The sequence below is a fragment of the Phyllobates terribilis genome, unplaced genomic scaffold (genome assembly GCF_046119375.1).
Source record: "Phyllobates terribilis strain yellow unplaced genomic scaffold, ASM4611937v1 Scaffold_2__4_contigs__length_985480577, whole genome shotgun sequence".
Taxonomy (NCBI): Eukaryota; Metazoa; Chordata; class Amphibia; order Anura; family Dendrobatidae; genus Phyllobates; species Phyllobates terribilis.
In genome coordinates, this window is record NW_027362762.1 from 22872276 (window position 1) to 22897626 (window position 25351).

The 25351-nt window shown below is 49.3% G+C and overlaps 1 protein-coding gene across 4 annotated transcripts in view; it reads right to left on the reverse strand.

Annotated features, from left to right (window-relative positions):
- Positions 1-8022: 8022 nt before the first annotated feature.
- Positions 8023-25351, reverse strand: part of ARFIP2 (ARF interacting protein 2) — a 63300-nt gene continuing 45971 nt past the window's right edge. For all 4 annotated transcript variants that reach the window (XM_073661193.1, XM_073661192.1, XM_073661195.1 and 1 more), the window contains 5 exons: positions 21523-21635; positions 20804-21025; positions 16810-16967; positions 16238-16412; positions 8023-9690 (listed from right to left, as the gene is read on the reverse strand). In XM_073661193.1, the coding sequence (XP_073517294.1) occupies positions 9535-9690; positions 16238-16412; positions 16810-16967; positions 20804-21025; positions 21523-21635 (824 nt within the window). In that variant the 3' untranslated portion in view covers positions 8023-9534. The remainder of the gene's footprint in view (positions 9691-16237; positions 16413-16809; positions 16968-20803; positions 21026-21522; positions 21636-25351) is intronic.

The window sequence follows — 25351 nt, forward strand, 5'->3', positions numbered from 1 at the left end:
CATGAAGGCAGCTACAGGAAGAGAGGCATGAAGGCAGCTACAGGAAGAGAGGCATGAAGGCAGCTACAGGAAGAGAGGCATGAAGGCAGCTACAGGAAGAGAAGCCTAAAGGCAGCTACAGGAAGAGAAGCCTAAAGGCAGCTACAGGAAGAGAAGCCTAAAGGCAGCTACAGGAAGAGAAGCCTAAAGGCAGCTACAGGAAGAGAAGCCTAAAGGCAGCTACAGGAAGAGAAGCCTAAAGGCAGCTACAGGAAGAGAAGCCTAAAGGCAGCTACAGGAAGAGAAGCCTAAAGGCAGCTACAGGAAGAGAAGCCTAAAGGCAGCTACAGGAAGAGAAGCCTAAAGGCAGCTACAGGAAGAGAAGCCTAAAGGCAGCTACAGGAAGAGAAGCCTAAAGGCAGCTACAGGAAGAGAAGCATAAAGGCAGCTACAGGAAGAGAGGCATGAAGGCAGCTACAGGAAGATAAATAGTAGAATAAAAGAAAGCAAATAAAGAGGCAGCTACAGGAAGAGAAGCATAAAGGCAGCTACAAGAAGAGAAGCATAAAGGCAGTTACAGGAAGAGAAGCATAAAGGCAGCTACAGGAAGAGAGGCATAAAGGCAGCTACAGGAAGAGAAGCATAAAGGCAGCTACAAGAAGAGAAGCATAAAGGCAGCTACAAGAAGAGAAGCATAAAGGCAGCTAGAGGAAGAGAAGCATAAAGGCAGCTAGAGGAAGAGAAGCATAAAGGCAGCTAGAGGAAGAGAAGCATAAAGGCAGCTAGAGGAAGAGAAGCATAAAGGCAGCTACAGGAAGAGAAGCATAAAGGCAGCTACAGGAAGAGAAGCATAAAGGCAGCTACGGGAAGAGAAGCATAAAGGCAGCTACGGGAAGAGAAGCATAAAGGCAGCTACGGGAAGAGAAGCATAAAGGCAGCTACGGGAAGAGAAGCATAAAGGCAGCTACGGGAAGAGAAGCATAAAGGCAGCTACGGGAAGAGAAGCATAAAGGCAGCTACGGGAAGAGAAGCATAAAGGCAGCTACGGGAAGAGAAGCATAAAGGCAGCTACGGGAAGAGAAGCATAAAGGCAGCTACGGGAAGAGAAGCATAAAGGCAGCTACGGGAAGAGAAGCATAAAGGCAGCTACGGGAAGAGAAGCATAAAGGCAGCTACGGGAAGAGAAGCATAAAGGCAGCTACGGGAAGAGAAGCATAAAGGCAGCTACGGGAAGAGAAGCATAAAGGCAGCTACGGGAAGAGAAGCATAACGGCAGCTACGGGAAGAGAAGCATAACGGCAGCTACGGGAAGAGAAGCATAACGGCAGGTACGGGAAGAGAAGCATAAAGGCAGCTACAGGAAGAGAAGCATAAAGGCAGCTACAGGAAGAGAAGCATAACGGCAGCTACAGGAAGAGAAGCATAACGGCAGCTACAGGAAGAGAAGCATAACGGCAGCTACAGGAAGAGAAGCATAACGGCAGCTACAGGAAGAGAAGCATAACGGCAGCTACAGGAAGAGAAGCATAACGGCAGCTACAGGAAGAGAAGCATAACGGCAGCTACAGGAAGAGAAGCATAACGGCAGCTACAGGAAGAGAAGCATAACGGCAGCTACAGGAAGAGAAGCATAACGGCAGCTACAGGAAGAGAAGCATAACGGCAGCTACAGGAAGAGAAGCATAACGGCAGCTACAGGAAGAGAAGCATAACGGCAGCTACAGGAAGAGAAGCATAACGGCAGCTACAGGAAGAGAAGCATAAAGGCAGCTACAGGAAGAGAAGCATAAAGGCAGCTACAGGAAGAGAAGCATAAAGGCAGCTACAGGAAGAGAAGCATAAAGGCAGCTACAGGAAGAGAAGCATAAAGGCAGCTACAGGAAGAGAAGCATAAAGGCAGCTACAGGAAGAGAAGCATAAAGGCAGCTACAGGAAGAGAAGCATAAAGGCAGCTACAGGAAGAGAAGCATAAAGGCAGCTACAAGAAGAGAAGTAGTAAAAGAAAGAAAAGCAAATAGGACAGCAGCTACATGAAGAGAAGCATAAAGGCAGCTACAAGAAGAGAAGCATAAAGGCAGCTACAGGAAGAGAAGCATAAAGGCAGCTACAGGAAGAGAAGCATAAAGGCAGCTACAGGAAGAGAAGCATAAAGGCAGCTACAGGAAGAGAAGCATAAAGGCAGCTACAGGAAGAGAAGCATAAAGGCAGCTACAGGAAGAGAAGCATAAAGGCAGCTACAGGAAGAGAAGCATAAAGGCAGCTACAGGAAGAGAAGCATAAAGGCAGCTACAGGAAGAGAAGCATAAAGGCAGCTACATGAAGAGAAGCATAAAGGCAGCTACAGGAAGAGAAGCATAAAGGCAGCTACAGGAAGAGAAGCATAAAGGCAGCTACAGGAAGAGAAGCATAAAGGCAGCTACAGGAAGAGAAGCATAAAGGCAGCTACAGGAAGAGAAGCATAAAGGCAGCTACAGGAAGAGAAGCATAAAGGCAGCTACAGGAAGAGAAGCATAAAGGCAGCTACAGGAAGAGAAGTAGTAAAAGAAGTAGTAAAAGAAAGAAAAGCAAATAGGGCATCCGCTCCAGGAAGAGAAGCATAAAGGCAGCTCCAGGAAGAGAAGCATAAAGGCAGCTCCAGGAAGAGAAGCATAAAGGCAGCTCCAGGAAGAGAAGCATAAAGGCAGCTCCAGGAAGAGAAGCATAAAGGCAGCTCCAGGAAGAGAAGCATAAAGGCAGCTCCAGGAAGAGAAGCATAAAGGCAGCTACAGGAAGAGAAGCATAAAGGCAGCTCCAAGAAGAGAAGTAGTAAAAGAAAGAAAAGCAAATAGGGAAGCAGCTCCAGGAAGAGAAGCATAAAAGGCAGCTCCAGGAAGAGAAGCATAAAGGCAGCTCCAAGAAGAGAAGCATAAAAGGCAGCTCCAGGAAGAGAAGCATAAAGGCAGCTCCAAGAAGAGAAGCATAAAGGCAGCTACAAGAAGAGAAGCATAAAGGCAGCTACAAGAAGAGAAGCATAAAGGCAGCTACAAGAAGAGAAGCATAAAGGCAGCTACAAGAAGAGAAGCATAAAGGCAGCTACAAGAAGAGAAGCATAAAGGCAGCTACAGGAAGAGAAGCATAAAGGCAGCTACAAGAAGAGAAGCATAAAGGCAGCTCCAGGAAGAGAAGCATAAAGGCAGCTCCAGGAAGAGAAGCATAAAGGCAGCTCCATGAAGAGAAGCATAAAGGCAGCTCCAGGAAGAGAAGCATATAAAGGCGGCTACAATAAGAGAAGCATAAAGGCAGCTCCAGGAAGAGAAGCCTAAAGGCAGCTCCAGGAAGAGAAGCCTAAAGGCAGCTCCAGGAAGAGAAGCCTAAAGGCAGCTCCAGGAAGAGAAGCCTAAAGGCAGCTCCAGGAAGAGAAGCCTAAAGGCAGCTCCAGGAAGAGAAGCCTAAAGGCAGCTCCAGGAAGAGAAGCCTAAAGGCAGCTCCAGGAAGAGAAGCCTAAAGGCAGCTCCAGGAAGAGAAGCCTAAAGGCAGCTCCAGGAAGAGAAGCCTAAAGGCAGCTCCAGGAAGAGAAGCCTAAAGGCAGCTCCAGGAAGAGAAGCCTAAAGGCAGCTCCAGGAAGAGAAGCCTAAAGGCAGCTCCAGGAAGAGAAGCCTAAAGGCAGCTCCAGGAAGAGAAGCCTAAAGGCAGCTCCAGGAAGAGAAGCCTAAAGGCAGCTCCAGGAAGAGAAGCCTAAAGGCAGCTCCAGGAAGAGAAGCCTAAAGGCAGCTCCAGGAAGAGAAGCCTAAAGGCAGCTCCAGGAAGAGAAGCCTAAAGGCAGCTACAGGAAGAGAAGCCTAAAGGCAGCTACAGGAAGAGAAGCCTAAAGGCAGCTACAGGAAGAGAAGCCTAAAGGCAGCTACAGGAAGAGAAGCCTAAAGGCAGCTACAGGAAGAGAAGCCTAAAGGCAGCTACAGGAAGAGAAGCCTAAAGGCAGCTACAGGAAGAGAAGCCTAAAGGCAGCTCCAGGAAGAGAAGCCTAAAGGCAGCTCCAGGAAGAGAAGCATAAAGGCAGCTCCAGGAAGAGAAGCATAAAGGCAGCTCCAGGAAGAGAAGCATAAAGGCAGCTCCAGGAAGAGAAGCATAAAGGCAGCTCCAGGAAGAGAAGTAGTAAAAGAAAGAAAAGCAAATAGGGCATCAGCTACAGGAAGAGAAGCATAAAGGCAGCTACATGAAGAGAAGCATAACGGCAGCTACAGGAAGAGAGGCATGAAGGCAGCTACAGGAAGATAAATAGTAGAATAAAAGAAAGCAAATAAAGAGGCAGCTACAGGAAGAGAAGCATAAAGGCAGCTACAAGAAGAGAAGCATAAAGGCAGTTACAGGAAGAGAAGCATAAAGGCAGCTACAGGAAGAGAGGCATAAAGGCAGCTACAGGAAGAGAAGCATAAAGGCAGCTACAAGAAGAGAAGCATAAAGGCAGCTAGAGGAAGAGAAGCATAAAGGCAGCTAGAGGAAGAGAAGCATAAAGGCAGCTAGAGGAAGAGAAGCATAAAGGCAGCTAGAGGAAGAGAAGCATAAAGGCAGCTACAGGAAGAGAGGCATGAAGGCAGCTACAGGAAGAGAGGCATGAAGGCAGCTACAGGAAGAGAGGCATGAAGGCAGCTACAGGAAGAGAGGCATGAAGGCAGCTACAGGAAGAGAGGCATGAAGGCAGCTACAGGAAGAGAGGCATGAAGGCAGCTACAGGAAGAGAAGCCTAAAGGCAGCTACAGGAAGAGAAGCCTAAAGGCAGCTACAGGAAGAGAAGCCTAAAGGCAGCTACAGGAAGAGAAGCCTAAAGGCAGCTACAGGAAGAGAAGCCTAAAGGCAGCTACAGGAAGAGAAGCCTAAAGGCAGCTACAGGAAGAGAAGCCTAAAGGCAGCTACAGGAAGAGAAGCCTAAAGGCAGCTACAGGAAGAGAAGCCTAAAGGCAGCTACAGGAAGAGAAGCCTAAAGGCAGCTACAGGAAGAGAAGCCTAAAGGCAGCTACAGGAAGAGAAGCCTAAAGGCAGCTACAGGAAGAGAAGCCTAAAGGCAGCTACAGGAAGAGAAGCATAAAGGCAGCTACAGGAAGAGAAGCATAAAGGCAGCTACAGGAAGAGAAGCATAAAGGCAGCTACAGGAAGAGAGGCATGAAGGCAGCTACAGGAAGATAAATAGTAGAATAAAAGAAAGCAAATAAAGAGGCAGCTACAGGAAGAGAAGCATAAAGGCAGCTACAAGAAGAGAAGCATAAAGGCAGTTACAGGAAGAGAAGCATAAAGGCAGCTACAGGAAGAGAGGCATAAAGGCAGCTACAGGAAGAGAAGCATAAAGGCAGCTACAAGAAGAGAAGCATAAAGGCAGCTACAAGAAGAGAAGCATAAAGGCAGCTAGAGGAAGAGAAGCATAAAGGCAGCTAGAGGAAGAGAAGCATAAAGGCAGCTAGAGGAAGAGAAGCATAAAGGCAGCTAGAGGAAGAGAAGCATAAAGGCAGCTAGAGGAAGAGAAGCATAAAGGCAGCTAGAGGAAGAGAAGCATAAAGGCAGCTAGAGGAAGAGAAGCATAAAGGCAGCTACAGGAAGAGAAGCCTAAAGGCAGCTACAGGAAGAGAAGCCTAAAGGCAGCTACAGGAAGAGAAGCCTAAAGGCAGCTACAGGAAGAGAAGCATAAAGGCAGCTACAGGAAGAGAAGCATAAAGGCAGCTACAGGAAGAGAGGCATGAAGGCAGCTACAGGAAGATAAATAGTAGAATAAAAGAAAGCAAATAAAGAGGCAGCTACAGGAAGAGAAGCATAAAGGCAGTTACAGGAAGAGAAGCATAAAGGCAGCTACAGGAAGAGAAGCATAAAGGCAGCTACAGGAAGAGAAGCATAAAGGCAGCTACAGGAAGAGAAGCATAAAGGCAGTTACAAGAAGAGAAGCAGTAGAAGAAAGGAAAGCAAATAGAGTAGCAGCAGAAAAATCCACATGTGGCTCAGAAGAAACGACAGGGTTCTACGGGAAAAACAAAACAAGGCCTCAGGAGAAATGACAGGAGGCAGTGGGGTAGAAACAGTAGACACAGCAGCACAAGAAGCAGCAGGAGCCGCGGCACGGCATTACTGAGGACACAATGGAAGCTGCAGAGTTGACAGCCAATCTAGTGAGCCTGCATGCAATTAGAATATTACAATAGCAATGATTATCAGTTTATACTACACTGGGAATCATCTTTCACATGTATCCATATATGCACATGAAGTAATACGGAACAGTATTACTCAGAGTCCTACCAAGCAAATCTAGAGATCTACATCATCCGCTGCTGAAGGACGCAGCATGTGAATCCACATTCCAGAAACAAGACCGTGACATGATGGCTGCAAACACCCCCACATGGATGCCATACCTGCCATTAACCACAGCGACAGGGAACTGCAGCTGCATTCAAAAGCCGCCCAAAAACAGCTGGAGCCTTGTATGAGAGACACCTCATGGCTGGTCACTCCTGTAGACAACAGGAGCTTCCACTGTACCATGGCTTCTGCTCTGTGCCTGGAGACCTAGACACAACCATCGGCTGCAGAAGTCAAATTCAGAGATGTTCCAACCACAGATACGGAGTGAGAGGATATTAGTAAGAATGCAGCGGCTGGATCGGCTCGATGCCAGGTGTGACCAAGGCACGCTGGAGTTTTGTGGCCTCTTCTTCAATCCATGTCCCATGGCTGATGTAGACCTGGATCAGCAAGGTGTGAACTGTGACCAGGACACACACTGCAGTTCTTTGCTACTGGCCAGGCATTGCAGAGCTGGATCAGTGAGACAGTGCGCCTCAATCACAAACACCACAGACTCTTCATTAGATTTATTCAGATTTACAGAAATGTTCTAGTAACAGATGCTCCTCATTGAGTTGAGATGATCTCCCCGGCCTGCGAGACCCCAGAAGGAGCGTCGCACCCACAATCCATTCCTAAGGAACAATCTCTTCATAAATATTGTACTACAGGGCAGGTAACAAGCACATGGCCCAATGTTAATTACACAGGGGTGGAATCTGGGTTGCGGTGGACCCTAAGAGTACACACTGCGCCGTGTAATAATACCGCAGCGCTCACACACATCGACCGCACACAACTGGAGTTCACAGTCAGACACACTGAAATGTACAGGGATCAAACTCATCCGTCCACTTACAGGAGTGTAGACCCCGACAGTCACTGCACAGAAGTAGTGTTGTACAAAGCATTCACACAGGACATGAGGAGTACCTCCGGGGTACACAGACCTCAGGGGGACACAGACACCGCCGGGACACACACACACCGCCCCTCACACAGAGGGTGCCGCAGTCATGTCACTTACTAGCCTCAGTCATTGTGCGTGAACTAAAAATAAAATCTACCCCCTGTTAAATATTAGGACAGTTATAAACTGACACTAAAGCCTATCTACTCCAACCATCTTCCCGAAATCTACAGGTCCCCCCGCCCCCCACCCCGGCTTCAAGTCAGGGGCTCCTGGTACAAACTGCATAAATGATGAAAGGAAAACCAAAGAGACATTGTGCCGGAAATAGCCGGCGACTGCTAGAAGTAATGCTAGAACGACTGCAGAAAAGTGCCAGCCCCATGTAAAGCAACCCTTTATACCATGGGCCTACTACAAGCATCCACACACAAGTACCAGAGCCTCCACCACTGAGACCAGTAAGAGTATGGGGGCTAGAACAGAAGATTCTGGACGGAGCTGATGGAGGAGTAGAAACATGGGCCGGAGTTATGTACGCCAGGCTTTACAAATTTGGCGCATCTTTCTCCAGCACTCCTTTCTTTAACAGCTGTGCACCTCCTAGTGAATTTGGTCCATCTTTTGACTGCCATGCGCTTCCACCACAATTGTACGTCAGTCAGGGGTTGGAGCTCTTTACCATCATACTTTACGCTACCTTTGAGGTGTCAATTATAATGACATTGTCAAGCGCGGTCGGTCTTGCCCCGAACCAGCTCAAACCACTTTTCAAAAAGTTAGTGAAGTCAGCTGGGACTGGCAGAAAAACACCAAAAGTTTCACAATTTCAAATTGCACTAAAAGTTTTATACACTTCAAGCAATTTTACACCAGAAAACTGCTTCATGAATCAGGACCATGGAGTGTAGAGTCGAGGAGAGCTGAAGAACAGTGGAGTGGATGTCAACAGAAGAAAGCGAGTGGAGGGGAAGTGAAGAAGAGTGGAGTGGATGTCTACAGAAGAAGACGAGTGGAGGGGACGTGAAGAAGAGTGGAGTGGATGTCAACAGAAGAAGACGAGCGGAAGGGACCTGAAGAACAGTGGAGTGGATGTCTACAGAAGAGAGGTGAGCGGAGGGAACCAAAAGAACAGTGGAGTGGATGTCTACAGAAGAAGGTGAGCGGAGGGGACCTGAAGAACAGTGGAGTGGATGTCTACAGAAGAAGACGAGCGGAAGGGACCTGAAGAACAGTGGAGTGGATGTCTACAGAAGAGAGGTAAGCGGAGGGGACCTGACGAACAGTGGAGTGGATGTCTACAGAAGAAGACGAGCGGAAGGATGTGAAGAACAGTGGAGTGGATGTCTACAGAAGAGAGGTGAGCGGATGGGACCTGAAGAACAGTGGAGTGGATGTCTACAGAAGAGAGGTAAGCGGAGGGGACCTGAAGAACAGTGGAGTGGATGTCTACAGAAGAAGACGAGCGGAAGGGACCTGAAGAACAGTGGAGTGGATGTCAACAGAAGAGAGGTGAGCGGAGGGGACCTGACGAACAGTGGAGTGGATGTCTACAGAAGAGAGGTGAGCGGAGGGGACCAAAAGAACAGTGGAGTGGATGTCAACAGAAGAAGACGAGTGGAGGGGACGTGAAGAAGAGTGGAGTGGATGTCAACAGAAGAAGGTGAGCGGAGGGGACCTGAAGAACAGTGGCGTGGATGTCTACAGAAGAAAACGAGCGGAAGGGACCTGAAGAACAGTGGAGTGGATGTCAACAGAAGAGAGGTGAGCGGAGGGGACCTGAAGAACAGTGGAGTGGATGTCTACAGAAGAGAGGTAAGTGGAGGGGACCTAACAAACAGTGGAGTGGATGTCTACAGAAGAAGACGAGCGGAAGGGACCTGAAGAACAGTGTAGTGGATGTCTACAGAAGAAGGTGAGCGGAGGGGACCTGAAGAACAGTGGAGTGGATGTCTACAGAAGAGAGGTGAGCGGAGGGGACCTGAAGAACAGTGGCGTGGATGTCTACAGAAGAGAGGAGAGTGGAGGGCACATGAGGACGGTGGAGTGGTGTGACATGTACACCTGGGCGGGTCAGAAGAAGCAGGATAACCAGCGCCAGGCCAGGTATGTGGGCTTTATACTGGCTTTTATGGTTTGGTGAGTGCTCACAACCTGCATGACATCGAGTATCGGACGTACTGTCACACACTGATCTGTAGTCACACAGAAGGATAGATCCTAGCATACAGCAGACGCTCGCAGCGGCACACGGTAATGCTACACACACAAACCTTCATGCACACAACACTTACAAATACGGTACACACGCAATCACAAACACATACAGAGTGGAGTGGTCACTGCTCCTCCAGCCAGGAAGGTTTGTCGCTGGCCGCGCTGCTCAGCTTGATGTTGAATTGTTCCAGTGAAGCCTCCAGCTGCTGCTGATTCCCGGCAAAATAGGAGGAGATGGCGTTATGGAAGAGGAGCAGCTGCTTGTGCATGACCTTCACCTGGAAGAGAGGACAAGTGAGACACAAGTGAGACACAAGATTCATGTTCACGAATGCTGATCATGGCTAAGCAGAATTAAATAATAATAATTTATAATAATAGTTTTTATTTCTTTAGCACCGACATATTCCGCATCACTTTAATGTCTGTACAAGTACCCTCTGAAAAGCAAAGACATTACAGAGTAAACTCATAATTAACCAGATACCAAGAGGGGTGAGGTTTCTGCTCGCAAGCTACAATCTATGAGGACATAGGTGAGACACGAAAAGTAAATTGGAATTAAATAGAAGGAAAGCTTAAAATGCAATCACCACAAAAACTAAGTAAAGGAAGCAATGATTGGGGAAAAGGCTGAAGTGAGTAGTGACCATGGATTTGTAGGTCACACACTATCACCGTAACATCAGTAGAGTAAGCCAGGAGCACGGCATTGAAGGTAGAGTAAGCCATAGCCAAGTAATGTCAGTAGAGAAAGCCATGACCGTGGCATCATCAGTAGAGTAAGCCATCATCACGTTAATGTCAGTACAGTAAGCCCTGACCGTGCTAACATCAGTAGAGTAAGCCATGAACCAGTAACATCAGTAGAGCAAGCCATGATCCCGGCAACGTCAGCAGAGCAAGCCCTGACCGTGCTAACATCAGTAGAGTAAGCCATGAACCGGTAACATCAGTAGGGTAAGCCATATCCAGGTAACTTCACTAGAGAAAGCCATCACCACGGTAACATTAGTCGAATAAGCCATGACCGTATTAACGTCAGTAGAGTAAGCCTTGGCCAGGTAACTTCAGAAGAGTAACCCATCACCGTGGTAACGTTAGTCGAGAAAGCTATGGCCATGGTAACATCAGGAGAATAAGCCCTGACCCCGGTAACGTCAGTAGAGTAAGCCAAGGTAACTGCAGTAGAGTGAGCCATCACTGAAGTAATGTTAGTTGAGTAAGCTATGGTCGTGATAATGTCAGTAGAGAAAGCCTTGACCGTGATAACATCAGTTGAGTAAGCCCTGATCCCAGCAATGTCAGCAGAGTAAGCCATGACCCGGTAACACGAGTAGAGTAAGCCATGGCCAGGTAACATCAGTAGAACAAGCCATGACGGGGGCAACATCAGTAGAGTAAGAAATCACTGCAGTAACGTCAACTGAGAAAGCTATGGCCATAGTAACTTCAGTAGATTAAGCAATCACCGCGGCAATGTTAGTCAAATAATTCATGGCCAGGTAACATCAATTTAGTAAGACAAGACTCTGGTAACATCAGTAGAGTAAGCCATCACTGCAGTAAGGTCAATCGAGAAAGCTATGGCCATGGTAACGTCCGTAGAGCAAGCCATGACCGTGGCAATGTCTGCACAGCAAGTCATGATCGCAGCAACACCAGCAGAGCAAGCCATGACCCTGGTAATGTCAGTAGAGTAAGCCATGATCCCAGCAATGTCAGTAGAGTAAGCCCTGACCCGGTAACGTCAGTAGAGTAAGCCATGACCCAGTAAAGTCAGTAGAGTAAGCCATGACCGCAGTAACGTCAGTAGAGTAAGCCATGACCGCAGTAACGTCAGTAGAGTAAGCCATTACTGCAGTAACGTCAGTAGAGTAAGCCATGGCCGCAGTAACGTCAGTAGAGTAAGCCATGGCCGCAGTAACGTCAGTAGAGTAAGCCATGACCGCAGTAACGTCAGTAGAGTAAGCCATGGCCGCAGTAACGTCAGTAGAGTAAGCCATGGCCGCAGTAACGTCAGTAGAGTAAGCCATGACCGCAGTAACGTCAGTAGAGTAAGCCATGACCGCAGTAACGTCAGTAGAGTAAGCCATGACCGCAGTAACGTCAGTAGAGTAAGCCATGACCGCAGTAACGTCAGTAGAGTAAGCCATGACCGCAGTAACGTCAGTAGAGTAAGCCATGACCGCAGTAACGTCAGTAGAGTAAGCCATGACCGCAGTAACGTCAGTAGAGTAAGCCATGACCGCAGTAACGTCAGTAGAGTAAGCCATGACCGCAGTAACGTCAGTAGAGTAAGCCATGACCGCAGTAACGTCAGTAGAGTAAGCCATGACCGCAGTAACGTCAGTAGAGTAAGCCATGACCGCAGTAATGTCAGTAGAGTAAGCCATGACCGCAGTAACGTCAGTAGAGTAAGCTATGGCCGCGATAATAATAGTCGAGAAAGCCTTGACCATGGTAACGTCAGTAGAGTAAGCCTTGAGCGTGCTATCATCAGTAGGGCAAGTCATGATCCCGGCAATGTCAGCAGAGTAAGCCATGATTCCAGCAGTGTCAGTAGAGGAAGCCATGACCGCAGTAACGTCAGTAGAGGAAGCCATGACCGCAGTAACGTCAGTAGAGTAAGCCATGACCGCAGTAACGTCAGTAGAGTAAGCCATGACCGCAGTAACGTCAGTAGAGTAAGCCATGACCGCAGTAACGTCAGTAGAGTAAGCCATGACCGCAGTAACGTCAGTAGAGTAAGCCATGACCGCAGTAACGTCAGTAGAGTAAGCCATGACCGCAGTAACGTCAGTAGAGTAAGCCATGACCGCAGTAACGTCAGTAGAGTAAGCCATGACCGCAGTAACGTCAGTAGAGTAAGCCATGACCGCAGTAACGTCAGTAGAGTAAGCCATAACCGCAGTAACGTCAGTAGAGTAAGCCATAACCGCAGTAACGTCAGTAGAGTAAGCTATGGCCGTGATAATAATAGTCGAGAAAGCCTTGACCATGGTAACGTCACTAGAATAAGCCCTGATCCCAGCAATGTCAGTAGAGTAAACCATGAGCGTGCTATCATCAGTAGGGCAAGTCATGATCCCGGCAATGTCTGTAGAGTAAGCCATGACCGAGGCAATGTCAGTAGAGTAAGCCATGATCCCAGCAGTGTCAGTAGAGTAAGCCCTGACCTGGTAACGTCAGTAGAGGAAGACATGATCCCAGCAATGTCAGTAGAGTAAGCCTTGACCCAGTAAAGTCAGTAGAGAAAGCCATGATCCCAGCAATGTCAGTAGAGAAAGCCATGACCGCAGTAACGTCAGTAGAGTAAGCCATGACCGCAGTAACGTCAGTAGAGTAAGCCATGACCGCAGTAACGTCAGTAGAGTAAGCCATGACCGCAGTAATGTCAGTAGAGTAAGCCATGACCGCAGTAACGTCAGTAGAGTAAGCTATGGCCGCGATAATAATAGTCGAGAAAGCCTTGACCATGGTAACGTCAGTAGAGTAAGCCTTGAGCGTGCTATCATCAGTAGGGCAAGTCATGATCCCGGCAATGTCAGCAGAGTAAGCCATGATTCCAGCAGTGTCAGTAGAGGAAGCCATGACCGCAGTAACGTCAGTAGAGTAAGCCATGACCGCAGTAACGTCAGTAGAGTAAGCCATGACCGCAGTAACGTCAGTAGAGTAAGCCATGACCGCAGTAACGTCAGTAGAGTAAGCCATGACCGCAGTAACGTCAGTAGAGTAAGCCATGACCGCAGTAACGTCAGTAGAGTAAGCCATGACCGCAGTAACGTCAGTAGAGTAAGCCATGACCGCAGTAACGTCAGTAGAGTAAGCCATGACCGCAGTAACGTCAGTAGAGTAAGCCATGACCGCAGTAACGTCAGTAGAGTAAGCCATGACCGCAGTAACGTCAGTAGAGTAAGCCATGACCGCAGTAACGTCAGTAGAGTAAGCCATGACCGCAGTAACGTCAGTAGAGTAAGCCATGACCGCAGTAACGTCAGTAGAGTAAGCCATGACCGCAGTAACGTCAGTAGAGTAAGCCATGACCGCAGTAACGTCAGTAGAGTAAGCCATAACCGCAGTAACGTCAGTAGAGTAAGCCATAACCGCAGTAACGTCAGTAGAGTAAGCTATGGCCGTGATAATAATAGTCGAGAAAGCCTTGACCATGGTAACGTCACTAGAATAAGCCCTGATCCCAGCAATGTCAGTAGAGTAAACCATGAGCGTGCTATCATCAGTAGGGCAAGTCATGATCCCGGCAATGTCTGTAGAGTAAGCCATGACCGAGGCAATGTCAGTAGAGTAAGCCATGATCCCAGCAGTGTCAGTAGAGTAAGCCCTGACCTGGTAACGTCAGTAGAGGAAGACATGATCCCAGCAATGTCAGTAGAGTAAGCCTTGACCCAGTAAAGTCAGTAGAGAAAGCCATGATCCCAGCAATGTCAGTAGAGAAAGCCATGACCGCAGTAACGTCAGTAGAGTAAGCCATGACCGCAGTAATGTCAGTAGAGTAAGCCATGACCGCAGTAACGTTAGTCGAGTAAGCTATGGCCGTGATAATAGTCGAGAAAGCCTTGACCATGGTAACGTCACTAGAATAAGCCCTGATCTCGGCAATGTCAGTAGAGTAAGCCCTGAGCGTGCTATCATCAGTAGGGCAAGTCATGATCCCGGCAATGTCTGTAGAGCAAGCAATGACCGAGGCAACATCAGTAGAGTAAGCCATCACAGCGGTAACGTCAACTGAGAAAGCTATGGCCGTGGTAATGTCAGTAAAGCCATGACCCGGTAACATCAATAGAGTAAGCCATGGCCAGGTAACTTCAACAGAATAAGCCATCATCGTGGTAACGTTAGTCGAGTAAGTAATGGCCGTGAATGTCAGTAGAGAAAGCCTTGACCGTGGTAACATCAGTAGAGTAAGCCATGATCCCGGTAATGTCAGTAGCAGCAGTAGAGTAAGGCATGGCCAGGTAATGTCAATTTAGTAAGACATGACTCTGATAACATCAGTTAAGTAAGCCATCACTACGGTAATGTCAATCGAGAAAGCTATGGCCGTGGTAACATCAGTAGAGTAAACCATGGCCTGGTAACTAAAGTTGAGAAAGGAATGGCCCTGGTAACATCAGTAGAGTAAGTTATGACTGCAGCAATGTCAGTACAGCAAGCCATGATCGCAGCAACACCAGTAGAGCAAGCCATGACAATGGTAATGTCAGTGGAGTAAGCTATGATCCCAGCAATGTCAGTATAGTAAGCCATGATCCCAGCAATGTGAGTAGAGTAAGCCTTGACCCAGTAACGTCAGAGAAAGCCATGATCCCAGCAATGTCAGTAGAGTAAGCCTTGACTCAGTAACGGCAGTAGAGAAAGCCATGATCCCAGCAATGTCAGTAGAGTAAGCCCTGACCTGGTAACGTCAGTAGAGAAAGCCATGATCCCAGCAATGTCAGTAGAGTAAGCCTTGACCCAGTAACGTCAGTAGAGAAAGCCATGATCCCAGCAATGGCAGCAGAGTAAACTCTGACTCGGTAACGTCAGTAGAGAAAGCCATGATCCCAGCAATGTCAGTAGAGAAAGCCATGATCCCAGCAATGTCAGTAGAGTAAGCCTTGACCCAGTAACGTCAGTAGAGAAAGCCATGATCCCAGCAATGTCAGTAGAGTAAGCCCTGACCTGGTAACGTCAGTAGAGAAAGCCATGATCCCAGCAATGTCAGTAGAGTAAGCCCTGACCTGGTAACGTCAGTGGAGTAAGCTATGATCCCAGCAATGTCAGTAGAGTAAGCCATGATCCCAGCAATGTGAGTAGAGTAAGCCTTGACCCAGTAACGTCAGAGAAAGCCATGATCCCAGCAATGTCAGTAGAGTAAGCCTTGACCCAGTAACTTCAGTAGAGAAAGCCATGATCCCAGCAATGTCAGTAGAGTAAGCCCTGACCTGGTAACGTCAGTAGAGAAAGCCATGATCCCAGCAATGTCAGTAGAGTAAGCCTTGACCCAGTAACGTCAGTAGAGAAAGCCATGATCCCAGCAATGGCAGTAGAGTAAACTCTGACTCGGTAACGTCAGTAGAGAAAGCCATGATCCCAGCAATGTCAGTAGAGAAAGCCATGATCCCAGCAATGTCAGTAGAGAAAGCCATGATCCCAGCAATGTCAGTAGAGTAAGCCTTGACCCAGTAACGTCAGTAGAGAAAGCCATGATCCCAGCAATGTCAGTAGAGTAAGCCCTGACCTGGTAACGTCAGTAGAGAAAGCCATGATCCCAGCAATGTCAGTAGAGTAAGCCTTGACCCATTAACGTCAGTAGAGAAAGCCATGATCCCAGCAATGTCAGTAGAGAAAGCCATGACCGCAGTAACGTCAGTAGAGAAAGCCATGATCCCAGCAATGTGAGTAGAGTAAGCCTTGACCCATTAAAGTCAGTAGAGAAAGCCATGATCCCAGCAATGTCAGTAGAGTAAGCCCTGACCTGGTAACGTCAGTAGAGAAAGCCATGATCCCAGCAATGGCAGTAGAGTAAACTCTGACTCGGTAACGTCAGCAGAGGCCCTGACCGCAATGTGACCAGTGATTATGTCATTGTAAGAAGAGTCATACAATACCACTGTAATGTCAGTAGTGTCATCCCTGTCCTCCTACTTAACACGTAGACGCTAGTGATAATGTTATAATATCGGATTGCCATGTCTTGCGCTAATGATGAGTGAAATCCTTCAGCTCTACATTCGCTTATCATATTCACGTTAACCTTAGAGACGATATTGTGCTGTTGCACCAACTATAGTGTCAGTATTACATAAAATTCTGCGGTCGTACCTTGTTTTCCTGTAAGAAGCGCAGTTTGATGGTCACATCTCCTCGCAGTTTCTCGTATTTGTGGCGATGTGCCTGGAAATTTTGCTGAGCAACCTCAATACGGCAGAGAGTGGCTGCATCCCGAGGTCCTAAACTCAGCTCCTCCAAGTCAGCCCGGTAGGCATCAAACTCCAGCCTGCAAGGCAATACAGCACTCAGAGATGAGTAGATGGTAGGAGGTCTACACACCTACATCAGTGTCGCCCTACTAAAGGCACCAGAGCATGGGGCCCTGATATGTGGCCCCCAGGTGCTGGCAGCTATAGAGAATATGGAGTTAGTCGCAGGGATATTATAGTTTTGCCTTGTAAGTAAATGGAATAACCGGTGACTAAACACCAGTGCGATCAGGCTCTGTACTAATGGTCAAACATGGTGGTCACACGCCACAAGCCGTGTTTTCGTGTCACAGCCATGTTCTTACTATGGAATCCCGGTTATAGGTCACTACAATGAAGGAACAGCGGATGAACTCAACTATTCCTGGATTTTACTGCTCCGCATAGTGATGACTTCATAGCGCCTCTGATTACCTTGCTGTCTCGTACTGTTTCACCGTCATCAACGTGTCCTCCATGGTTTTATTGATCAAGGTGTTGATACTGGACACAAAAAAATTGACAGCCCCCAGCAGGGTCTCGCCGTTCTTGCACAGAAGCTTCTGGGTCTCAGCATTGTATCCAAACTCCTCCTAAAGTGCAAAGAATCACAATGTGAATATCATTGCTTGCTGAAGACAGCGGTGTGAGAAAGTGCGCGGGCACGGCGGTGGAGGAGATGCCCCGCGTGCTGCGCACGAGATGCCCCGCGTGCTGCGCACGAGATGTCTCTGGTGTCCTGGAGAGGATGTGTACAGGGTATGGCAGGGGATGTCTCTGGTGGTCTGGAGAGGATGTGTACAGGGTATGGCAGGAGATGTCTCTGGTGTCCTGGAGGGGATGTGTACAGGGTATGGCAGGAGATGTCTCTGGTGGTCTGGAGAGGATGTGTACAGGGTATGGCAGGAGAGGTCTCTGGTGTCCTGGAGGGGATGTGTACAGGTATGGCAGGGGATGTCTCTGGTGTCCTGGAGGGGATGTGTACAGGGTATGGCAGGAGATGTCTCTGGTGGTCTGGAGAGGATGTGTACAGGGTATGGCAGGGGATGTCTCTGGTGGTCTGGAGAGGATGTGTACAGGGTATGGCAGGGGATGTCTCTGGTGTCCTGGAGAGGATGTGTACAGGGTATGGCAGGGGATGTCTCTGGTGGTCTGGAGAGGATGTGTACAGGGTATGGCAGGGGATGTCTCTGGTGGTCTGGAGAGGATGTGTACAGGGTATGGCAGGAGATGTCTCTGGTGTCTTGGAGAGGATGTGTACAGAGTATGGCAGGAGATGTCTCTGGTGTCTTGGAGAGGATGTGTACAGAGTATGGCAGGAGATGTCTCTGGTGTCCTGGAGGGGATGTGTACAGGGTATGGCAGGAGATGTCTCTGGTGGTCTGGAGAGGATGTGTACAGGGTATGGCAGGAGATGTCTCTGGTGGTCTGGAGAGGATGTGTACAGGGTATGGCAAGAGATGTCTCTGGTGGTCTGGAGAGGATGTGTACAGGGTATGGCAGGGGATGTCTCTGGTGGTCTGGAGAGGATGTGTACAGGGTATGGCAGGGGATGTCTCTGGTGTCCTGGAGGGGATGTGTACAGGGTATGGCAGGGGATGTCTCTGGTGTCCTGGAGGGGATGTGTACAGGGTATGGCAGGGGATGTCTCTGGTGGTCTGGAGAGGATGTGTACAGGGTATGGCAGGGGATGTCTCTGGTGGTCTGGAGAGGATGTGTACAGGGTATGGCAGGAGATGTCTCTGGTGTCCTGGAGAGGATGTGTACAGGGTATGGCAGGAGATGTCTCTGGTGGTCTGGAGAGGATGTGAACAGGGTATGGCAGGAGATGTCCCTGGTGGTCTGGAGAGGATGTGTACAGGGTATGGCAGGAGATGTCCCTGGTGGTCTGGAGAGGATGTGTACAGGGTATGGCAGGAGATGTCTCTGGTGGTCTGGAGAGGATGTGTACAGGGTATGGCAGGAGATGTCTCTGGTGGTCTGGAGAGGATGTGTACAGGGTATGGCAGGAGATGTCTCTGGTGGTCTGGAGGGGATGTGTACAGGGTATGGCAGGGGATGTCTCTGGTGGTCTGGAGGGGATGTGTACAGGGTATGGCAGGAGATGTCTCTGGTGGTCTGGAGAGGATGTGTACAGGGTATGGCAGGAGATGTCTCTGGTGGTCTGGAGAGGATGTGTACAGGGTATGGCAGGGGATGTCTCTGGTGGTCTGGAGAGGATGTGTACAGGGTATGGCAGGGGATGTCTCTGGTGGTCTGGAGAGGATGTGTACAGGGTATGGCAGGGGATGTCTCTGGTGGTCTGGAGAGGATGTGTACAGGGTATGGCAGGAGATGTCTCTGGTGTCCTGGAGAGGATGTGTACAGGGTATGGCAGGAGATGTCTCTGGTGGTCTGGAGAGGATGTGAACAGGGTATGGCAGGAGATGTCCCTGGTGGTCTGGAGAGGATGTGTACAGGGTATGGCAGGAGATGTCCCTGGTGGTCTGGAGAGGATGTGTACAGGGTATGGCAGGAGATGTCTCTGGTGGTCTGGAGAGGATGTGTACAGGGTATGGCAGGAGATGTCTCTGGTGGTCTTGAGAGGATGTGTACAGGGTATGGCAGGAGATGTCTCTGGTGGTCTGGAGGGGATGTGTACAGGGTATGGCAGGGGATGTCTCTGGTGGTCTGGAGAGGATGTGTACAGGGTATGGCAGGAGATGTCTCTGGTGGTCTGGAGAGGATGTGTACAGGGTATGGCAGGAGAGGTCTCTGGTGGTCTGGAGAGGATGTGTACAGGGTATGGCAGGGGATGTCTCTGGTGGTCTGGAGAGGATGTGTACAGGGTATGGCAGGAGATGTCTCTGGTGGTCTGGAGAGGATGTGTACAGGGTAGGCAGGAGATGTCTCTGGTGGTCTGGAGAGGATGTGTACAGGGTATGGCAGGAGAGGTCTCTGGTGTCCTGGAGGGGATGTGTACAGGTATGGCAGGGGATGTCTCTGGTGTCCTGGAGGGGATGTGTACAGGGTATGGCAGGAGATGTCTCTGGTGGTCTGGAGAGGATGTGTACAGGGTATGGCAGGGGATGTCTCTGGTGGTCTGGAGAGGATGTGTACAGGGTATGGCAGGGGATGTCTCTGGTGTCCTGGAGAGGATGTGTACAGGGTATGGCAGGGGATGTCTCTGGTGGTCTGGAGAGGATGTGTACAGGGTATGGCAGGGGATGTCTCTGGTGGTCTGGAGAGGATGTGTACAGGGTATGGCAGGAGATGTCTCTGGTGTCTTGGAGAGGATGTGTACAGAGTATGGCAGGAGATGTCTCTGGTGTCTTGGAGAGGATGTGTACAGAGTATGGCAGGAGATGTCTCTGGTGTCCTGGAGGGGATGTGTACAGGGTATGGCAGGAGATGTCTCTGGTGTCCTGGAGGGGATGTGTACAGGGTATGGCAGGGGATGTCTCTGGTGTCCTGGAGGGGATGTGTACAGGGTATGGCAGGAGAGGTCTCTGGTGTCCTGGAGGGGATGTGTACAGGGTATGGCAGGAGATGTCTCTGGTGGTCTGGAGAGGATGTGTACAGGGTATGGCAGGAGATGTCTCTGGTGTCCTGGAGAGGATGTGTACAGGGTATGGCAGGAGATGTCTCTGGTGGTCTGGAGAGGATGTGTACAGGGTATGGCAGGGGATGTCTCTGGTGGTCTGGAGAGGATGTGTACAGGGTATGGCAGGAGATGTCTCTGGTGTCCTGGAGAGGATGTGTACAGGGTATGGCAGGAGATGTCTCTGGTGGTCTGGAGAGGATGTGTACAGGGTATGGCAGGAGATGTCCCTGGTGGTCTGGAGAGGATGTGTACAGGGTATGGCAGGAGAGGTCTCTGGTGTCCTGGAGGGGATGTGTACAGGGTATGGCAGGAGATGTCTCTGGTGGTCTGGAGAGGATGTGTACAGGGTATGGCAGGAGATGTCTCTGGTGGTCTGGAGAGGATGTGTACAGGGTATGGCAGGAGATGTCTCTGGTGGTCTGGAGAGGTTGTGTACAGGGTATGGCAGGAGATGTCTCTGGTGGTCTGGAGGGGATGTGTACAGGGTATGGCAGGAGATGTCTCTGGTGGTCTGGAGGGGATGTGTACAGGGTATGGCAGGGGATGTCTCTGGTGGTCTGGAGAGGATGTGTACAGGGTATGGCAGGAGATGTCTCTGGTGTCTTGGAGAGGATGTGTACAGAGTATGGCAGGAGATGTCTCTGGTGTCCTGGAGGGGATGTGTACAGGGTACGGTGGTGGAGGAGTTGCTGTGCAGAGTATGCGACACGATACGGTGAGATACTGGAAGGATTTGCATATGGCGGCACTGTATGGAGGGGACAGGAGGTTTCATGCCCATGTATCGGGGCCTTTCCCGGGGTCAGTGGTCAGAGGATAGGATTAGTGCTCAGCAGGGTCACTAACCTGTAACTCTGGAGACTTCTGGCTCAGGTCAGAGAAGGCGTCACCCAGGGCCCTCTGTGTCTGCACCAGGCTGTAGAAGTGTGCGGTCAGCGCTCGGGCCAGCTGCAGGACGCCTTCATACTTCCGCTTAGTGTCTCTAAGAAGCTCAATCTGGGTCTCCAGCTCCAAGTCCACCGTACGAGACCCCCGGCCAAACCGCTCAGAGATTAACTGCTTAGTGCACTGCAAAGACGACAGGAAAGGATTTCAGGTGGAAGAGTGTGACAGGGCAGAGTACACTAACAACATGCCCAGTATCAGGGGAGGCCGGCGGACAGAGCAGGTAGAGGAAGGCAGGACGGCCAGGAGGACGGGCAGTGGAAGGCAGGACGGGCAGAGGAAGGCAGGACGGGCAGAGGATGGCCAGAGGACAGCAGGACGGTCAGAGGACAGCAGTAGCTGACAAGCCAAGCAGAGGACAGCAGGACTGGCAAAGGAGGGAGGATGCCAGGGCATGCAGAGAACGGAGAATGGCAAAACAGACAGAGGGCGGCAAGGTGGGCAGAGGCCAGAGAATGGGCAGAGACTGGCGAAGCATGCAGAGGACTGCAGGGAAGGCAGTGGCCGGAGGATGGCAAAGTGGGAAGAAAGAGAAGGACAACATGGTGGGCAAAGGCTGGGACCGGTCGTGGCGGTAGAGCGGGCAGAGGCAGGGGGGCAGCACTTCAGGTCACTCTTACTTTATAGGTGTTGATCCCCCACTTTTTCACCATGTCAAACTTTTCCACAGCTAAACCCCGAGACAGCTCCTCAGATGTTAGTGAGGGGTGCGAGGATGGCTGAGACATGGACCCTGGAAGAGAAGACATCACAATCTTACCAACCAATGAATAATTAGCAGTCAGAATCATCACTACTCTGATTATCCTCTAAAGGGAAAGCTAGCATCACACGACATGAGGGCTCAGTCAGGTCTGGTTACGGGACACAAGCTGAACGTCTGAATGATTTCAATTCAACTGTATGAAATGCTGTGACATCTAAAAAGAGGACAAACACCATTTATCAAACCAGGAGGGTGGTGGGCTGAACAACACAAAAACAATTTCACTGCCATCCCAGAAGAAAAGTCCGATCAGAACAACCACCATTCTGAACAATCATAATATCTAGATCTCGTCAAATAATGTGGCCTCCACCAACAACAGGGGGAGGCCACAGCGAGAACTGGGAAAGGACATAGCAAGAACTGGGCATGTCCTCATCATCAACTGGGAAAGGACATAGCAAGAACTGGGCATGTCCTCATCATCAACTGGGAAAGGACATAGCAAGAACTGGGAATGTCCTCATCATCAACTGGGAAAGGACATAGCAAGAACTGGGCATGTCCTCACCAAAAGCTGGGGGAGGACATAGCAAGAACGGAGCATGTTCTTCACCATCAATTGGCGGTGGCCACAGCGAGAACTGTGGACAGCCTCACCAACAAGTGGAAATGAAACAGCAAGAACTGGGGGACGTCCTCACGAACAACTCAGGGAGGCCATAGCAAGGGGACATCCTCATCAACAACTTGGAGATGAGAAAGCAAGAACTGAGGGACGTCCTCACCAACCACTGGTGGAGGCCATAGTAAAAACTGGGAGACGTACTCAGCTATAACTAAAGGATAAGATAACAAGAACTGGGGAATGTCCTAACCAACAACTGGTGGATATCATAGCAGGAACTCGGGGACTACCTCACCAACAGCTAGGGAGCCATAGCAAGAACTGGGGATCATCCTCACGAACGACTGAGGAAGGCGATAGCAAGAACAGAAAGACATCCTCATCAACAACTGGGGAATCAGAACGCAAGAACTGGGAGACGTCTTCACCAACAACAGAGGGATAAGGCGGCAAGAACCGTGGGACATCCTCACCAACAACTGAGGAAGGCCATACCAATAACTGATAGATGTCCTCATCAACAATTGGAGAATGAGAAGGCAAAAACAGAGACGTCCTCAACAACAACTGGGGGATAAGACTGGAAAAACTGGGAAACATCCTCACAGACAACTAGGGGATGGGACAAAAAGCACTGGGGGGTGTCCTTGCCAACAAGTGGAGGAGGCCATAGCAAGAACTGGAGAAGTCCTCACCATCAACTGGGGGACGCCATATAACAAATGGTAGACGTCACCAACCAACAACTGAGCACCCATAACAAGAACTGGAGGATACCTTCACCTACAAGTGGGGGCTTCCAAGCAGTAATTGGAGGACATTACCTCAGAAATAACCAAAAAAGCACCTTACAATTTCACTCAGACTGGTGTAGACGGTACCTATGGTCTTCAGATTTGGAGACTATATTGCATTTTGGGGCATCAATGGACTGATCTCAAGCTGTGAAGGGTTTACTATTTGGATGTTACAGAATTTCAGTTTGTTATGGAGAGTACCAGATAATGTTTTCCTTCCTTGTAAATGATGTAACGGAAATTTACCAGCTACCACAAAAACCAATCCAGTCCCAGCAGGAGTGGTGTAGGAAATTATTAGATTCAATACCAAATAATAACGAAGGGAGACTAAAGCAATGGTCTGAGGATTCCTACCATGCACAGAAGTCATGTACGGATCTAAGCTCTACCGCTCTACCGGTATCTGAACACGTATCTGATCTCCGGACCTAAGCTCTACCGCTCTACAGGTATCTGAACACGTATCTGATCTCCGGCTAAGGATCTAAGCTCTACCGCTCTACCGGTATCTGAACACGTATCTGATCTCCGGATCTAGGCTCTAACGCTCTACCGGTATCTGAACACTTATCTGATCTCCGGCTCTGACGTTTACCTGCGTCGGTATCAGGATTGGCTATCCTGCAGGCGGCCGACTGGCTGGGAGAAATGAGTGGATGGGGAATACTGCAAATACAGGGCTGCATTTCTACCGATGTATGAAGAAGAATGAGAAGCAATATAGGTGGAAGAGGGAAAAGTGACAAAAGGAGGAAGGAGAAGACAAATGTGAAGAGTGAGAAGGATGCGAGATGTGGACAGAAGATGAGGAAGGAGTGGAGGAAGGAGAAGATAAATGTGAAGAGTGAGAAGGATGCGAGATGTGGACAGAAGATGAGGAAGGAGTGGAGGAAGGAGAAGATAAATGTGAAGAGTGAGAAGGATGCGAGAGGTGGACAGAAGATGAGGAAGGAGTGGAGGAAGGAGAAGATAAATGTGAAGAGTGAGAAGGATGCGAGATGTGGACAGAAGATGAGGAAGGAGTGGAGGAAGGAGAAGACAAATGTGAAGAGTGAGAAGGATGCGAGATGTGGACAGAAGATGAGGAAGGAGTGGAGGAAGGAGTGGAGGAAGGAGTGGAGGAAGGAGAAGATAAATGTGAAGAGTGAGAAGGATGCGAGATGTGGACAGAAGATGAGGAAGGAGTGGAGGAAGGAGAAGACAAATGTGAAGAGTGAGAAGGATGCGAGATGTGGACAGAAGATGAGGAAGGAGTGGAGGAAGGAGAAGATAAATGTGAAAAGTGAGAAGGATGCGAGATGTGGACAGAAGATGAGGAAGGAGTGGAGGAAGGAGAAGACAAATGTGAAGAGTGAGAAGGATGCGAGATGTGGACAGAAGATGAGGAAGGAGTGGAGGAAGGAGTGGAGGAAGGAGAAGATAAATGTGAAGAGTGAGAAGGATGCGAGATGTGGACAGAAGATGAGGAAGGAGTGGAGGAAGGAGAAGACAAATGTGAAGAGTGAGAAGGATGCGAGATGTGGACAGAAGATGAGGAAGGAGTGGAGGAAGGAGAAGATAAATGTGAAAAGTGAGAAGGATGCGAGATGTGGACAGAAGATGAGGAAGGAGTGGAGGAAGGAGAAGACAAATGTGAAGAGTGAGAAGGATGCGAGATGTGGACAGAAGATGAGGAAGGAGTGGAGGAAGGAGTGGAGGAAGGAGAAGATAAATGTGAAGAGTGAGAAGGATGCGAGATGTGGACAGAAGATGAGGAAGGAGTGGAGGAAGGAGAAGACAAATGTGAAGAGTGAGAAGGATGCGAGATGTGGACAGAAGATGAGGAAGGAGTGGAGGAAGGAGAAGATAAATGTGAAAAGTGAGAAGGATGCGAGATGTGGACAGAAGATGAGGAAGGAGTGGAGGAAGGAGAAGACAAATGTGAAGAGTGAGAAGGATGCGAGATGTGGACAGAAGATGAGGAAGGAGTGGAGGAAGGAGTGGAGGAAGGAGAAGATAAATGTGAAGAGTGAGAAGGATGCGAGAGGTGGGCAGAAGATGAGGAAGGAGTGGAGGAAGGAGAAGACAAATGTGAAGAGTGAGAAGGATGCGAGATGTGGACAGAAGATGAGGAAGGAGTGGAGGAAGGAGAAGACAAATGTGAAGAGTGAGAAGGATGCGAGATGTGGACAGAAGATGAGGAAGGAGTGGAGGAAGGAGAAGATAAATGTGAAGAGTGAGAAGGATGCGAGATGTGGACAGAAGATGAGGAAGGAGTGGAGGAAGGAGAAGATAAATGTGAAGAGTGAGAAGGATGCGAGATGTGGACAGAAGAT